The sequence below is a fragment of the Lepidochelys kempii genome, chromosome 19, assembly GCF_965140265.1.
Source record: "Lepidochelys kempii isolate rLepKem1 chromosome 19, rLepKem1.hap2, whole genome shotgun sequence".
Lineage (NCBI taxonomy): Eukaryota > Metazoa > Chordata > Testudines > Cheloniidae > Lepidochelys > Lepidochelys kempii.
In genome coordinates, this window is record NC_133274.1 from 2,864,698 (window position 1) to 2,880,405 (window position 15,708).

General features: G+C 62.8%; 1 protein-coding gene across 3 annotated transcripts in view; it reads right to left on the reverse strand.

The window, feature by feature from the left end:
• MAP7D1 (MAP7 domain containing 1) overlaps positions 1-11,010 on the reverse strand; it is a 37,946-nt gene extending 26,936 nt beyond the window's left edge. For 2 of the 3 annotated variants that reach the window (XM_073317556.1, XM_073317554.1), the window contains exon 1: positions 10,272-11,009. In XM_073317556.1, coding sequence (XP_073173657.1) covers positions 10,272-10,326 — 55 coding nt within the window. In that variant the 5' untranslated portion in view covers positions 10,327-11,009. Of the gene's footprint in view, positions 1-10,271 lie in introns of all 3 variants that reach the window. The other variant, XM_073317555.1, reaches the window with a different exon arrangement.
• Between the last annotated feature and the right edge of the window lie 4,698 nt (positions 11,011-15,708).

The window sequence follows — 15,708 nt, forward strand, 5'->3', positions numbered from 1 at the left end:
CCTTACTGGGGCAGTACTACGGAGCTGGGGCTGCCGGCCCGAGCCTCCAGGGCCCATCTAGGCCAGTTCACCGGCCAGGCCAAGATCCTTCCTGCAGCCCGTGGCTAGGTGACCAGAGAGGCCAGAATTTCTTCGGCTGGGGCAGCGCTTCTGTCGGCCCCTGCACTGACCCTGCCCTACCCCGCCCCAGCCTGTCGCCAGCTGTCGCTGTCTCATCCCAGCAGCTGCCCCGAAACCCGATGCTGTTTGTCTACCAGGACAGCGGTCAGGGTGGGTGTCCTGCGAGCGGGGAGGGAATTCCAGAGGGGATGAACTCCCCCCACGCATGCACAGAGCCAGGCTCCCCCCCGCCGAATCCCCAGACACAGGTGTTTCCCATTCGCCTGGTGCAGACTGGCGATTCCAGGGCACGCCAGGCAACTCCACGCTTGCTGTGGCGAGCCCTTGGGCCCAGAGTGCCCCCAGCTCCCATGGCTGGCGTGCAGGGGGGCGAGGTCGCGGAATGGCAGGGCCTGCTCGCTCCCGTCTCCGTGGTGTCGGGGGTGGGGAGGGGGCAGCAGGAGGGATGCTCAGTACAGGAAAAGTGTCAAAGCCATTGGAGCCAGGCAGGACACACACACCCCTGCAGCCAGCTCAAAATCCTGCCATCACCACGGCACACAAGCACTGGGGGCATCTCTGCTGGCAAGGCCCTGTCTACACTAGGCGAGAAACCATTGCAACAAGCCAACCGGAGGGACACTTTGCTCTCTCTGGGCACGTGCCACAAGTCCGCCTGCTCGCACTGCCCCAGGCGTCTGATGGGCGCTGGCTGGGGTGCCCTCCTGCAGGGCCCCCACCAGAGAGATGGAGCTGGGCACAGGCCCCAGGGCTAAGCAATGTTCAGGCCCTCCTTGGCTGCCTACGCTCTCCATGCCGCCTCGCTCGGGGCCCCATGGCAGGCACGAACACACGCAGCTGCGCAGAGCACTGGGGCTTAGCCTGGTAACATGGGGCAGCTGCTCCGAGAGGCTGGGAAGCACCCTGCTAACAGACTGGATGCTCACTGGGACCCCTCAGGGCCGGGCTGTCCTGGGGCTCAAGGAGGGGCCTTGGATCCCTCCTGAGGACGGAGGGGCGCGGCACCCCTGGCCTGGCTGCTGGGATAAGTGCTCTGCCCCAGCAGGGCCTCTGCTGGAGGGGACAGAGGCGCTTGGCTCTGTAGGAAGAGGCACTTTCCCAGGGCCCTGCTGGGAGCTGCCAGACACACAGAGGATCAGAGCATCTCCCATCATCACAGTCCCGGGGCCCTGCCCCTTCCCAGGCCTTTGGGCTGACGTCACTAGCAGGCTGCAGCATGCCAGGCTGGGGTCCCTGTGCCCTCACCCGGCCCCGCTTTGCACCAGCGTCCCTTCTAGCGTCAGCAGCTTATGCAGGGGAAGATCCAGGCTTCACACACGCCTGGGCCCGGCGAAGCTCTGAGCTAACGCCCTTACCTAGCCCCTGAAGGGCGGGGCACAGCGGTGACGCCAGGCCTGGCAATGAGCCAGGAGCTGCATCTCACCGGCCTGCTTCCCTTCGTCCCCGAGCAAGGCTGATCCCGAAGAGAGGGCAGCCCAGTCGCAGCCCCTGCCTCCCTCTGCACTTGGGAGGGGGAGAGACACCAGGACACCAGCTTCGGCCTTGGCTCCCTCCAGAGCCACAGCGCAGAGCCCAGCCCACACCCCACTGCCCACGCCACTGAGCCCACTGCCTCTCACGTGGGCCAACGCTGCCTCCTTGGTTCCTGGTGCTCCCAGCTCTGCCGGTGCCCACCTCCGAGACTGGAGGCGCCTTGGGGCTTTGTTGTCTCTGAATCACACCGAGTGCAGCGAGCTCCTGCTCCATGGGTGCCGCTCCTGGGTGCTGCCGGAGTGCAGATGAATAGCTATCTCCGGTCTTGGCACTGCCTGGCCAACCCCAGCAGCCAGTCATGAGCCTGTGGAAAGCCCGGCCTACGGCACTGCCAGAGCAGGGAAGAGGAAGAGCCAGGAGTCTCCGCTGGATGCTGCGGCAGCCCAGAGTCAGGCGGGGCCAAGGCTGAGCAAAACCGAAGAAGTGGAGCTAACTCCCAAGCATGCGTGGGTCCCCAGTCTCCATCTCAGAGGGCTGCTCTCAGCTCTGTGAGCCCCCTTGGCTGCTTGTGCAGCGCTGACCCAGCGGCGCCCTGGGGACACGAGTGCAAAAGCAGGCATCGTGCGGGTACCTGCGGTCTCCCAAGCAACAACACAGGACAGGCGATATCCCCTGGGCTGCGCACACACACGGGCACGGGCTGATGGCACAGCTTTCCTTGGAGGGTCTTTCTTGTGCAATCTGGTGCTGACTCAGCTCTCCGCGCTGCAACCCCTAACCGTGCTCAGCTCATCACCCGCTCACGGGGAGCCTCTCACAGTCATCGGGGCGGGGTGTCAAGTCTCTGCATGTGCACGGCTGGGATGGGACGGCGCCAGCAGGTTCCCAGTTACAGGGCAGCAGGTGGGCAGCCCAGCATTGAGCCAAGCAAAGGAAGTTAAAACGTGGCTTTCCAGAGCCCATCTGGGCAGTGTGCAGTCCACAGCCAGCCGGACGTGGGCTTTGGCAGCTCCCCACCCAGGGCCAGACAGCGGCACAGAGGGATCCCCACCCCAGAGCAGGCTGCCATGGGGGGTGGATAGAGAGGTCTCCCATCGGCTGTCAAAGCTTATTTCCAGCTGAATCCTGCCATGCTGGATACTGCTGCCAAGGGCCTGGGAGCGTGGCACAAAGAGGAGCCAATAGGGAATTCAGCTGAATGCTCGGGTCAGTGCAGCTGGTCACTGGAAGATGCGCAAGCGGCTGGGGCTGGCTCGTCACTGCAGGGTTCTTGTTGCTCGCGGACAACAGGCTGCAGGGTTTGGCTGTTTGAGGAAGAATTTGTTTGGGGGGATAAAACAAAGAAGCCCAACGCCAAGACCCGGGGACTGAAGCAGTCACCGCGCTGGGCGCCACAGAGCCACTGTCCCTTGAACAGAGGGATTCTGCTGCACTGGGCGGAGGCCAAGTAACTGGGCCGCCTTGGGCATGAGGCCATCGGTGTGTCGCTCACTCCCGGGTGAGCACAGTTGCTTCTGCCCAAACCACTCACACAGCTCGCAGAGGGCCAACTCCTACCCCAGCTCAGCACACCAGGGCATGGCAAGGGCCTCTGAATCCAGCCGCTGCCCCTCTGCCCCATAGCCCAGGCCCTGGCAGACAGACCTGGGCTCTTCCATCATTGGGGAGCACGCGGGGCTCGAGAAGGGCACCCCGCTGCCTGCCCTGGGAGGGGGGGTCCCCTCCCCATCCGGGGGCCACCTCCTCTACTCCCACTCAGGCCAATGTGTCTCAATGACTCAAAGAAAGCTCTCTAGCAGGTAAGGGATGGTGCAATCTCCATGGCTCATTCAGTCCTTGGCCTCCTCACTGCAACGACCAACTAGGGTCCATTGCCCGAGGGCGCCCACAGAAACCTGGATCACGTTACACAGGCCGAACCCTCATCAGGTGAGAACGTCATCAGGTGGGAACAACTGCTGGTCACTACTAACCCGACACCAGATTGGAACCAGCACCCTAGAGGGAAAAAGCCCCCATCCCATTCCCTGCCTCTGAGTCAGCCAGCCCCTGCCCTGGGGCAGGATCAGAGCCAGCACCCCTAGAGGGGAAGCCCCCGGTCCCCATTCTGCAGCCTTCCTGCCCTCCCACGGGATGATCAGGAGCAGTGGAGCGTGTCTCAGACATGCTGCAAAGCCACACACCCAATTGCTCACACACACGCAGCTTCCGGGGGATTAGCATGAACAACTGTATCCGTCACACCTGGATGACAGCATCTGAGAGTGTAACTAAGCAGCCCGCGCCTGGCGCAGCTCCTGGCAGGTACATCTGCTCCTCTGCTCACAGTGCCGCTCGCACGCCCACCCCACAACAGCGCAGAGCTGCAGGTCTGCTTGCCCTACAGCAGGATGCCATGGCCGACCCAGAGAGCACCCACGACAAGTCTGAGGGCAAAGAGCTGAATGGAACCTCTGCCCTTCCGTGCCAGCCCAGCACAGACAGATGCCACACAAAGGGGCACTCATGACACAGAGACTGCGACCCTCCCCCTTCAGCTGGCAGCCAGGTCCCACAGCACCTGGGCTTGGTGCCCAGGGGAAGCCAACGCTCCCCAGGACTGTCTTCCAGAACTCCGAAATGAAACCGGGCTGCTCCCGTTCGGGTCTGGCTCCCAGCTGCCCTGGGGTCTGAAGGGGGGTGTAGCAGGCTCAGGCCCAGGGGCTGGCAGGGAAGCTGTCGCTGGGTTTATGAATATTCACAGACTGCGCCACCAGTACCTTCCCCAGCATTCATTCATCCTCCCAGTGAAACCAGAGCTGGGGCCAGGGGGTTAACCCTTCCCCTGCACTGTTTGCACCAGAGTCATCCGGGCCCACAGGTCAGAGTGGGAGAACCCAAAAGCAAAACAGACTGGAACCAAAGCCTGAAGCTTCCCAACTCTCCCCAGACTCTGGCAGGGGGTTGTCCAGATGCCCTCTCCAGGTCAGCCTGCATTTTAAGGGGCTCTCTGCTTCCCAGGGTGCCCATCACATTTCCGCTTGCTCCTTATTTGGGGGATCTGCGAGGGCTGTTCTACCCAGCTCACAGGGGCCTGCTGAGCCGTCACCAAGCTTAGAGGAGAGACTGACACTGCCCCAAAGACCTTCCTAATGCTAATCTGACCCGTGATGCGGCCTCCCTTGTCCCCCACATGGATAACCTGCTGCATCCCCATAGCTTGTGGGGCGCCGGAGCAATCCTCGAGGAGCAAGGGAGGCCTGCTCGTGGTGCAGGAGCTGATAATACTTCACTGCAGTAGTGACCCCCAGCCCCCAGCGTCCTCTGCCCCAAAGCACTGCGCAGGGGCAAGGCAGAGCAGCCATGCGGCAGGGCAGCGTCCAGGATGTGGAGTGAGGAGTGACAGGGGAACTCAGGGAGGCAGGATCTCAGGGCAGTGCTGGGATGGAGCCTCGGGTTGTTTACAGTTCATTTAAAATAAACAAAGGAAAACCGGCCAGAGAACCTGAGCTGCTTTCAAGCCCCATGCCTCCCAGTCATGAATTTCACATGCAGCTATATCTGCACTGGACCGGCCCTGAGTCAGCGCTAGACCCCCAGGGCACGCTCTGCGACCAGACACCCATCGGGCCAGCTCGATAGGAAGTGCCCGAGGATGACCTGAGCAGCAGCAGCTTACAGCATGGGCCGAATTGCTAGCAGACCTTGGTGAGTCAGGTGCTCAGCTCTTGAGAAAACCTGCCCATCAGTGCCACCTGGCTGCTGCTGGGCACTTCTGAAAGCCTGGCCCTTGTCCCAGTCCCTAAGTAGGAGCTCAGCTCCTTCCAGAAATCAGGCCTGTCAACCTAATTTGCAGAGGTGCTGAGCATCTGCCACTTGCATTGACTCTAACTGGAGCAGGGGTGCACAGCACCTCTGCGAATGAGACCACTGGCATTAACCCTGAAGCATGAGCCCTAGATCGCTAGCAGGACCCAGCTCACAGAGCCTGCTGTTCTCCCAGCGATGAGGCCGGCCATTTCCCTAGCGCTGGGCTCTGGTGCAGGGCAGCTCCACCCCAAGTCGGCACTGCTCAGAGTGCTCTCTGGAGTGAAAGCTGCACTAAGTCTTTTGGACAATGCACTCCAGGGCTGTCACACTGCAGTTCTGCATGTTGCATCGCTCAGAAAAGCAATCAGGGTGGCCTCGGCCACCCCACCCCACCTTCCATCCTCTCCCTGAGCTGGCTTCCTCCAGAATCCCTGCTTTGGCTGGTGACCCAAGTTCTCTGTATTTGGGGTCTCCAGTGCCAGTGGGAAGAGGAAAGAGACCATCGGGCACAGGCCTGTGCCCGCTCTGCCCTTATCCTTGTCTGGCCACACCCAGCTGCTTGCATTTAGCTATCATCTCCCTGCTGATGGCTCCACAGAGCTGCCCTTCCTCGCCCAGTCCTAGATCTGTGCCACCAGCACCCTGGTTGGCTTGCTAGGGGACGCATTGCACCCGTTGTTCCTCTGCGAAGCCCTGTCCAGGTCTCTGCCAAGCCCTGTCCAGGTCAATTGGAAGATGCCTGGCCCTCCCCTGCACGACAGCCAGCTCAAGACCACCCAAAGGAGTGTAAACACCTCGGGCAGGTGAAATCCCAGTCCCATTGAAGCCAGTGGCAAAATAAGTTGAGCTGGGGACAGATTTCACCCCATGTTTCCTCGTCCCCATGGGCTCAGGGCTGTTTCACGCAGCCGGAGCAATGGGCAGAGACAGGGCGATTCCACTCTCCAAGCAGTTTGGACTGACCAAAATTAATAGAAAGGGGGAAATGTTTAAACTAACCCCTTTCCCCCAGAAATACAAACTCGTTGCTATTCGTGCCAGGCTTCAGAGAGACCCCTTCTGCAAAGTCGGGCCTAACGCAACTTGATAATATCCTTTTGAAAAGCTAAAGAGATAACTTGTCCCCAGGACTGTGGCATGCGGCAGGCTGTAAAGCTGTTATCACATCTTCCAGAGGGTTAGCACCTGGCTCTCCCTCCCACCCCCCATTCCCATTGTCTTCCTGCTAGGAGACTAACAACAAACTAGCTTCGGAGCATATTGGTGGGACACACTAAAATCCCTGGGGTGTCTGGCGGCAGGGCACTATTCCCAGCCAACTTGCCACCACTGCCCGGCCAGAGCAGCCTGGATATTTTAGGCACATGCACACGCCGCCAGGCACAGGACATCACCACCACGAGGGACAGAACTGTTCTGCTCAGCTATAAACAACGGAAAGCCAGGCCTATCGGAGGAGCCGAGAGCCAGGCACAGACAATACGTCTGCAGTTTTCTCGTTAAACACAGTATTTATCAAAGGCTGCAGGGCCCCAGGACTGCAGCTCGGCATTTAGGGCCGGTTCGCCTGCCTGCGACCAGCAGCCGCGAGCTCTGAAGGGCCCTGGTTCCTCTGTTTCCGCTGCCAACACTGTCCTCCCCTCCCCCGAACAGCCACCACAGGCCCATGCAGACTCAGGCCTCCATGAATCACAGCAGCTGTCCCTCCCACTCCTGCAACAGGGCATCGGGGACGGAGGGGGGAGGGGGCAGCCGGGCCTTCCCTCTTCCTCCATCAGTGGAAAGACAGGCCTGCCACAAAGCCATGCTTAGTCACAGGGCTGCCCTGCCTCCGCCCAGAGATACCAACACAGACAGGGCCAAAGAGCATTTGGCTGGGTCCCTTGGAGAGTCTCAGAGCCAAAACAAATCCTGGCTCCAGCAGACTCAGCTCCAGCCAGCCGCTGCCCTCCCTCCAGCTGCCCAGGAGCAAGAGAATTCAGCAGCGTTGGGCAAAGCTGCAGATTCAGGCCTGGCTGCTCCTGTGACCCACCAGGGAGACAGCAAACCCCTGGCTGGGGTACAGCAGCACTGCACCAAGGAATGCCATAAACCTGCCTAGAAATGCAGCAGGAAGCAGCCACACATGGATGTTGCATCCTCAGCATCTGTCCCCCGATGTCCTCCCACCCCGCAGCCACCATGAAAGGCCTTTTGCCTTCTCACCCATAACACCAGCCTCCTGCCTTCCTCACTTAGGTCTAGGAGGCAGCCATGCTGCGCAGGTAACCATGTTGGGGGGACCCGGTTATGAGCTAACACACCACTGTGCCCTGTGGTGTAGACAAGACCTGACAGCGTTTTAACCACGTCTCCAGCCAATCCCAGGGTCTGGATAAGCAGGGCTGCTGTCACACGGTTCAGGGACACAGTGAGCTCCCAGATCTCCACAGCAAGACGGAGCAGTGTCAGAGGCCGGACGTGTTGTACTCAGGTTGCCCGACACTGCGGACGGCCTGGGAAAGCTGCAGAGATGGGTACTGTGGCGCTCAGCAGAGACCAAACAGCTAATCACACGGATGCCAACCAAGCTCTGACTGGGGCTGGCGCAGCTCTGCCCTCAGCCACAGCAGGGGTATGAGGAGCAGCGACAGACAGGGCAGGGTGGGCACAGAATCCCCTGCAGGTGCCTGCTTTGGTTCTGGATTTCATGACCCAGCAGATGTGCCCCCGCACCCTGTGTGCCAGGGGGCTGAAGCCACTGGCATTGGGGAGGGGCCACCTGTGCAGAGTGGAAGAAACCTAGCGATGAGGGAGAACAAAATTAACGCCCCCCGTCACCCCAACTCTGCTCCTGAAGGAAGGGGGGCCAGCATGCAAGAGGATGAGACCTGGGGGAGAGATTCAGTTGACCCATGTTAGTGCCACCCCTCCTCAGGCCTGGCCCATGCCCCTACCATGCGTCAGGGCTGGGGACCCGTGCCGGTGATGCCCCAGGGCAAAGGGAGAGGATAAGCAGGCTGGTCCTGGGGGAACACTGGTCTCACCCACAGCAGCCCCAATGCCCCCTGCAGCTCAGTGGGGGACCAGACACATCCAGAAGCACCAAGATCTGTCCTCTCTGCACTGCACGACAGAGGCTGCTGCTGTCTGGAAAGGTCTTGTCAAGGGCAACTTCTATCTTGCAGCCACTTGAGTGAATCTAATTAGCTCCTAAGGGCTGCAGGCTTGGCTCTCTGTGGGCCTACTGAGACTATGTTAGCTCCTTTCCTCCTGCTCCCTAAAACTCCAGGGAGGGGGCACTGTCTTCCCCTGGACCCTCCATTTCAACTGGGTCTATCTGCCTGCCCAGCTGGATGGCGAGGAGACCTCTCTGGAGAGCGTGGGGCCTGCCAAACTGCCCTGAGCTCTGCAAAACTGGGACGCCCACAGGAGCTGGTCGTTCAGCGGGACCCGTACCCCCAGGGGCACAATTCTCCCCTCACCCCACTCAGACTTGTCTGTGTCCCCAGAGTGACTCCTGATTTACGCTGGGATGGGCAAGCGCAGAATCAGGTCCCCTCTGGCACCATCTTCTACTCAGATGCCAATTCTCCTGGTGTAAATCACAGCTCCACACAGAGGTCAGTGGATCTGGCCTGTTCATTCCAATGGGAGCGGCACCCATCCACACCAGCTGGGGGGCCCAGACTGCAGGAGTCACTCCTGATTTGCGGAGCCCTGTGACTGTGCCCCAGCCCGGTTCAGTCACGTCTGGGCTGCAAACACTGCAGGGCGAGGCTGAGCTCCTGGGCCTAGCCTAAATTAGGACATCTCTGGGACCTGGCTCCAAGACAGCAGCCCTCTGCTCCTGCTGGGGAAGACTCCAAACCGCCCCCTGGAAACCCCCCCACCCCCCGCCTAGGACTGAATTCAGGGGTTTCTACCCAGCTGGAGGAGGGGCCGTGCCCCCCCCCCAAACTCCCTCCTCCCGAGAAGGGGTCTGAGCGCCCCCCTCGCCAGGCCAGAGCCCCCACCAAGATCACCCCTCTCCCCGCAGCCGTGTGGCCCCCCAGCACAGAAAGCCCCTGGACAGGCAGGTTTGGGCGGCGGGGAGCGGGGCCCAGCCCCAGCGTGGCGCAGAGACCGGAAGGCCGCCCCCGGTTCTTCACACTCCGTTAGCTCTGCAGCCCGGCTGGGGGTCCCCGTCCGGCCCCGCTAGCCTGGGCGCGGGACTGTACCCAAGGCCAGCCGCCGTTTGCCCAGTACCCTCCCAGCCACCCCTCCAGCAGAGGCGCTGGGCGAGATGCTCCAGCCCAGCCCGAGTCCCTGGGCCCGGCGCTGGGGAGGAATCCAGGAGTTCAGAGCCGATGATCTCATGGCTCCTGGAGCTCAGGGAGGCGGCAGGCTGGGGGACCCCCCCCGGCGGGGAACTCCCCCATCTCCAGCCTGGCGCCCAGGCACCGCCACGAGCTTCCCCTGCGAGCGGGACCGGGACCGGGACCGGGACCAGCCCTAGCCCCGCGCCGCGGCCGCTGGCAGGGGAGGCCGGGCAGCAGGGCCGGGAGCGGCCCCTCCCCAGCCCCCCCTGTGGGGCTCGGGCTCTGGGGGGTGGGGGGGCAGAGCCCCTGGCACGTCCCGACAGCAGGGGGCGGGGGGGGCATTTAACCGCAGAGCCCCACGCTGGAGAGGGGCGGGCGGGCGGCAGGAGAGGCCGGGGCGCGCCGCTCCCTGGCGAGGGGCGCACAATGGAGCGGGGGGGGGCCCTGGCGCTTCGCGGAGACCGGCCCCGACTTGATGCTGCTTTTTCGCCTGCCGGGCTGCAAACCCCCCCCCGGGGAGGAGGCTGGAGACCAACCATTGGGGGGAGGGGCACACAGTATCTCATGACCCCCCCAGTGCTGCCCAAAGGGCCCCACGCAGCTCTTTACCTTGGGCTCGGTGCCGCATCGCCTCGGCCTCCCGCGCCGCCGGCCGCCTCTCCATGCCGTGCCGGGGAGGGCGCTGCTCGCTCTGTTGTGGTTCCCCCCCCCCGCCCCGGTGTTTTAAACCCAGCCACACAGCAGCGGGATCGGCGACGAGTCAGTCACTCCTCTGCCCCTTTTCCGCCTGGCTCCGCCGCAGGCTCATCCCGCCCCGGATCCAACCCAGCCCCTTCCAGGGGGAGGGGGGGCGGTATCAGCTCCGGCTCATTCCCGGGCCCCCCGCGGAAACACCACGCGCCGCCCCGGGGTGCAGGACCCCGCCGCCGGCGGGGAAATGGACGCGGGGCCCCGGGGCTCTCCAGCCCTGGCCCGGGGGGTGCAGCCCGGCTGGGAGCTGGGGGGGGGGCTGCAGGACTGGGCCCGAGACGCCCCCAGGCAAAGGACCCCGCGCCCCCCGCCAGCAGCTGATGGGGCAGCAGCGAGCCCCGGCGCTATTGTACCGCCGCCAGCCCGGTCCCTGCCCGGACTCCGGGGGAGGCCCCTACCATGCCTGCCCACCCAGCCGGGAGGGGGGTCTCTGCCTCGCCCCGGGAGAGGCCGGGGGACCGGGGGACGCCTGCTCTGGGACGCGGGGTGGCCAGGAATCCTCTGCCCTGCGCCGAGGGCCGGCGCGCCCCGGCCTGCGCGCTGGGTGCCCGGCGGGGGAGAGCCGAGGGGCCCGGGCAGCTCAGGCTTCCCCCTGCCTCTTGGTCGTGTCCAGCAGCGCGCTGAGACTATCTAGGGAAAGTTGGATTCTTTGGCGAGCCGCGGCTGGTGACTCACTTAGGAAAGAAAGAAGGGGCAGGAGCAGCCGGGCGCCAGCTGGGAGCGGGGAGGGGGGCTCCAGTCCCGGGGGTACCCGGCCGGGGGATGCTGGGAGCGGGGAGGGGGGCTCCAGTCCCGGGGGTACCCGGCCGGGGGATGCTGGGAGCGGGGAGGGGGGCTCCAGTCCCGGGGGTACCCGGCCGGGGGATGCTGGGAGCGGGGAGGGGAGCTCCAGTCCCGGGGGTACCCGGCCGGGGGATGCTGGGAGCGGGGAGGGGGGCTCCAGTCCCGGGGGTACCCGGCCGGGGGATGCTGGGAGCGGGGAGGGGAGCTCCAGTCCCGGGGGTACCCGGCCGGGGGATGCTGGGAGCGGGGAGGGGGGCTCCCGTCCCGGGGGTACCCGGCCGGGGGATGCTGGGAGCGGGGAGGGGGGCTCCCGTCCCGGGGGTACCCGGCCGGGGGATGCTGGGAGCGGGGAGGGGGGCTCCCGTCCCGGGGGTACCCGGCCGGGGGATGCTGGGAGCGGGGAGGGGGGCTCCCGTCCCGGGGGTACCCGGCCGGGGGATGCTGGGAGCGGGAAGGGGGGCTCCCGTCCCGGGGGTACCCGGCCGGGGGATGCTGGGAGCGGGGAGGGGGGCTCCCGTCCCGGGGGTACCCGGCCGGGGGATGCTGGGAGCGGGGATGCTGGGAGCGGGGAGGGGGGCTCCAGTCCCGGGGGTACCCGGCCGGGGGATGCTGGGAGCGGGGAGGGGGGCTCCAGTCCCGGGGGTACCCGGCCGGGGGATGCTGGGAGCGGGAAGGGGGGCTCCAGTCCCGGGGGTACCCGGCCGGGGGATGCTGGGAGCGGGGAGGGGGGCTCCCGTCCCGGGGGTACCCGGCCGGGGGATGCTGGGAGCGGGGAGGGGGGCTCCCGTCCCGGGGGTACCCGGCTGGGGGATGCTGGGAGCAGGGGGCTCCAGTTCTGGGGGTACCCGGTCCAGGGATCCTGGGAGCTGGGGGGTCCCTCAGTCCTGGGGCTAATGCTGGGGTGAAGTAGTTTGCCTGCCTAGTCTGTGCATTCCCCTCCATGCCTGCCCTGGCTGTCTTTACTCCCCGCCTGCTGCCGGCTGTCCCACTGTCCCTGTCACCAGCTGCAGCAGGGCTCCGGGGCTCATGACACACAGCACCTGCCAGGCCAGTTTGTTGCATTGGCTGGAGTTTGAATCATCCTGCAGAGACACTGGTTTCCCGACCAGGAGTCACCATCCCCATTTTAATCCTTGCCTCTCCCTTGCGAAATCCTCTCCCCTCCCTGCTCCCCTTTCCCCAGCCTGCAGGCGGCTCTGCTACCAGCCACTCACTGAGAGTCCTATTCTGACAGCACTGACCTCCCCCTGCTTTTCCCTTCTATGAGGGGAAGGGAGATGGGACCTTTCCTTCCCACCTCAATGTGCTCGTACACTGATGCAGCGCCTTCCCTCCCCCAGGAGCCCAGGGTGCTCCGCAGCCACCCACTGTTCTAAACTCAGCCCTTTTGTCTGGCAAAATCCTTTGGCCTGAGAAGGGTGATGGGGATCAGGGCCTGTATCTTTCACCCACCACTGCAATGCAGCCACCTCTGAGGCAGTCCCCAGTGGCTAGCCGCAGGGAGCTCAGGTTTGTGTCTCCCCAAAGGCTCCCCTGCCTGTGCAGCACACCCTGGTGTTGGGTCTTGCTACCAGCTGAACCTGCTTCTTGCTGGGGCCACCAGGGGCTTATGCATGGCGAGTTGTGGTGCTGTCACAAAGGCCCAGAGAAGAGGGGTCAAGGTAGGTGCGACATGCTGCTGAGGTGACCAGGCTGGTCAGTGAGGGGAGCAGGGAGTAAACCCACAACCCGACTGCACCAATAATCATCCTGTCCACCCCAAAGGGGGAAGGCTCCAGGTAGCAACTGGATGCTGGACGTTTGTCCATGCTAGGTGTCCTGCTTCCAACCACAACCTAGTCACAATTGTGGCTTCCCACACTGAGTGGAGGCCACAAAGCTCTAAGAGGGGCCGATGGACACAGCTGGCTCAGGGGATCATCACAGGAGGTAAGGAGCCAACATCACTGACCCAAGTACACACCGGGTCAGCAGCAGCCTGAAGTTGTTACCATGTGATGGCTGTTTGGCGGGGGACCCTGCATGCAATGAGCTTCATGGGTCTCAGTCCCCTTACTAGTGGGACAGGACTAAAACCTCCCCCACAATGTCACCCACCCCCCTTGTTGGGGCTGGTGGTTGGGTCCTGAAGACGTGCAGGGCCTAAACGAGAGCTTGTGCTCAGCTCTTTTAATTAGTTTGCAGCTAACACGAGGCTGCATGCTAGTCTAGCTGCTCCCGGACACATTTCTGGTCATGGTTATTAACTCAAGTTAAAACAGGAGCAGAGTCTCTCCTGCAGCTCTGCCTGGGCCTGCACCGGAGAGGAGAGGGTTCAATCCAGCACGAGCACCTCTCAAACAGGTAGAGGGAGCATCGCCAGGCTCTCCAGCTGGCCCCCTCACACCCAGTCTAGCACTTGCTGGGCAAGTGCTTTGGAGCCCAGAGTCTCCTTCCAGTTCAATGGCTCTGCTCTATCGTGCCCTGCCATGCCACCAGTACAGGATGTGGGGGTGGGGTGGAGCAGGGTCATTGAGGGAGGTGGGACTTTAATGAAGCATCTCCTGCATGTCATTTGCTGCAGCCCAGGGGTCAGATACTTGTTGGGTGTAAATCACTGACATTAAGGGGGTGACAGATTTGCACCAGCTGAGGCTCCGGCTCAGTAAGCCTGACTCAGTGGGCACCATCCTGCACACCCTGTCTCACACAGCTTGTCTCTGACTCAGGCAGGGCTGTTTGCACCAGGAAGGGATGCTCACGTGAACAGAGGTTTTGCTGGCCCCACGCACACTGCTGTGGGTGGACACTCCCAATGGCGCTGTATAACAGTTGGCTAGAGAAGAAGCCACCTCCGCTACGTTCTGCCGGCAGAACCTCATTACCCTCACTGGAATCCAGCCAGGAATGTGCAGAATAAAGTGAAAGATTAAAAAAAACAAACCCACCTACTAGCCCCTTAAATCTGTATTTTGAAGCCGCCAGTGGCTCAGTGGGATTAGCCTATTGATTGTGTTGCAGGGGTAGGGCGGTGCTCAATAGGCCGCTTGCCTGGGCCGGGGAATCGTTAGATTCAATACATTGTTCCGCTAAACTGCCTGTGGCTCTTTGAGGTTAGATTATCAACTGGCAGCATTGTGGGGGGATTAGCAGCATCTCGCTGGGGACTGCAAATTCCGGTGTTATTTGCATGTTTAAGGAAGGGCTCTGGTGTATGTGCGGGCAGGAATCCGGCAGCAGGGAGGAGCTGGGAGAAGATGCGGAAAGCAGCCCACGGGGGCCTGGTTGGGCAAGGCGGATGGTGTGACCGGCATGGGGATGCAGGGACATGGCCTGCTGCTGCTTGGGGTGGGGCGGTCAGTGCTCAGTAGCTGGCGGCTGCACCTGTTTGTGTGACAGGCCCTGCTCTGTGGTTCAGGGCTTCGCTACCCGAAGGGGTCTGCAAACACAGAGGCCTCAACCACCATTATCACATGCTCACCGCCGTGGTCAGAAGCTGCAATGGGGAATAGACTGGAGGGAACAGTCCCTTCCGGGAGAGGGAGCTGATGGGGCTTCCTGGTCTCTAGCCTCTGGGATCAGCCCATTGCCCAGCAAAGTGCATCCTTCCTTTAGCCAACTAGCTGCCCATCAGCTAGGAGTAATAAGGAACTTTGCCTCTAATTCAATCTTCTGTCCTCACCCTGCCATCACCCAGAAGAGTGGGGCCTTTAAATGCACCCCATAGCAGAGCACTGTCTGGATCTAAATCACATTCTTTCTATCACTAGCTCTCAGAGCCAGGCTGGCTGTTTCAACCCACCGCCAGACGGGTTTCCCAAACCCTCCCCTCTCTGGGAATGCCAGGAGTGACTCAGGGGCCAGGGAGCCTGGTGGCCCCAATGAGCTGGCTCACCCGGGGCCAGTTTGGCAAGAGCAGGAAGTGGAGGGCCGCGCCCGGAGTGCTGGGAATGGAACACCTGGCAGCCGCCCGTTCAGAGGATCAGCCCCCCAGATCCCAGTGGGTGGCACTCCATCTTGGCTCCATGTAGACCAGAGCATGCTGAGATCCAGCCCTCTTTGCCATGTCAAGGAGGGAGAGGAGGCCACGAAGTTGAGCACCAGGAGAAGGTGGCATAAAGTGCTTCCTGATGCAGCAGAGCCTGACCCACGGGCGCAGCCAGCCCACGCGGCAGGACAGGCTGGCGCGGGACAGAGCCCATCCAGCCTGTGCTCACCAGGAGTCCTTCCTGGGCTCAGCTCCTTGATACATTGGCGCTGGCAAGGCTGGTCTCGCCCATCAGGGCGATAAAGACACTGGCTCTGAGGAGTAGCTTGAAGAGGGAGAGTGGCAGGGAGGCAGCAGTGGGTCGTGGGGAGGATTCCTAGGCTGAGCTCCTAGCCCAGGGCCAGCTCCGCTCTGCCTGAGCCCAGCACTTGGCATCCCCCGTTCCCAGCCCTGGGACTTTTCGCCCAGCTCAGCACAGTGCCAAGGTTTCCCCGAACCCCGTCTGGCCTCGCTCTCCTGGCTGACTCTGTCCCGGGGAATGCTGTA